A 1003-nucleotide genomic window follows, 5' to 3' on the forward strand; every position below is an offset into this window, starting at 1 on the left:
CCCCCAGTTCCTCAAGAGACAGGACTTACTGAACGTCCTGGCCCGTATGATGAGGCCAGCAAGTGATCAAGTGGTATGTATTCTTGCTGTTTTTCTCTGTACAGATCGAATTCTTAATTTCTTAGAGCTTATTCCATTTATTGTTTAGATTCCGTTTGGAGTTACTGACAACTTGTGTACTTTGTCAGAAAATGGGCCCTTCTCTATTTGCACAGATCATTGTCCACTCAGTGTGTAGCTGTGGGTGAAGGTGCGTGTGATTAGGTCAGTCACCTGGATAATGTCTCTTTTGATTAATAGCAAAGTCAGCTGATTAGGGACCTTCTGCTACATAACACAACAGAATCATGGGAGTGATATCCCATCATTTCACAAGTCCTGTTCCCATTCAAGGGGAGTATGTACGTATACACCAGGGGAATCTTCGGGGCCATCTTAGAAATAGGCCTATCACAGAACCTAACAGGTGAGTTTTGTTTGTTTTTTGTTTTTGTTTTAATAGCAAATAAAAGTAACCATGAATGATGAAGACATGGATACCTATGTGTTTGCTATTGGTACTCGGAAAGCCCTGGTACGACTGCAGAAAGAGATGCAGGATCTGGTATGTTGACTATTATAACTCAAACATACATAGAAATTGTGCCTAATTATTACATAGATGTTCAGCTTCAGAGCATAGCATAATTAATCACTTTGAAATAGGTCAGTACATATTCTCTTGAGAAGAAAACGTCTGTGCTTAATAAAATGTCACATCTTACTTTCAATTACTTCTTCCTCTAGAGTGAGTTTTGTAGTGACAAACCTAAGTCTGGAGCAAAGTATGGACTGCCAGACTCCTTAGCCATCCTGTCAGAGATGGGAGAAGTCACAGAGGGAATGATGGATACAAAGGTAAGTGTGATGGAAGGCATATATTTGCAGACCTTGGCATTTGCAAGGTACTCTCCCTAAAACTCACGCTGTACAACAGCGGTTCTCAACCTGTGGGTCGTGACCC

General features: G+C 41.1%; 1 protein-coding gene across 1 annotated transcript; it reads left to right on the top strand.

The window, feature by feature from the left end:
• Positions 1-9: 9 nt before the first annotated feature.
• On the top strand, positions 10-944 carry LOC102239854 (coiled-coil domain-containing protein 47-like; the record flags this gene model as incomplete). The annotated part of the gene is made up of 3 exons (XM_005852890.2): positions 10-73; positions 503-604; positions 787-944. Coding segments are annotated over exons 1-3 (287 nt in total), but the record flags the coding sequence as incomplete, so codon positions are not given.
• Positions 945-1003: the final 59 nt, after the last annotated feature.

This window comes from Myotis brandtii, unplaced genomic scaffold (genome assembly GCF_000412655.1).
Source record: "Myotis brandtii unplaced genomic scaffold, ASM41265v1 C42018718, whole genome shotgun sequence".
Classification (NCBI taxonomy): domain Eukaryota; kingdom Metazoa; phylum Chordata; class Mammalia; order Chiroptera; family Vespertilionidae; genus Myotis; species Myotis brandtii.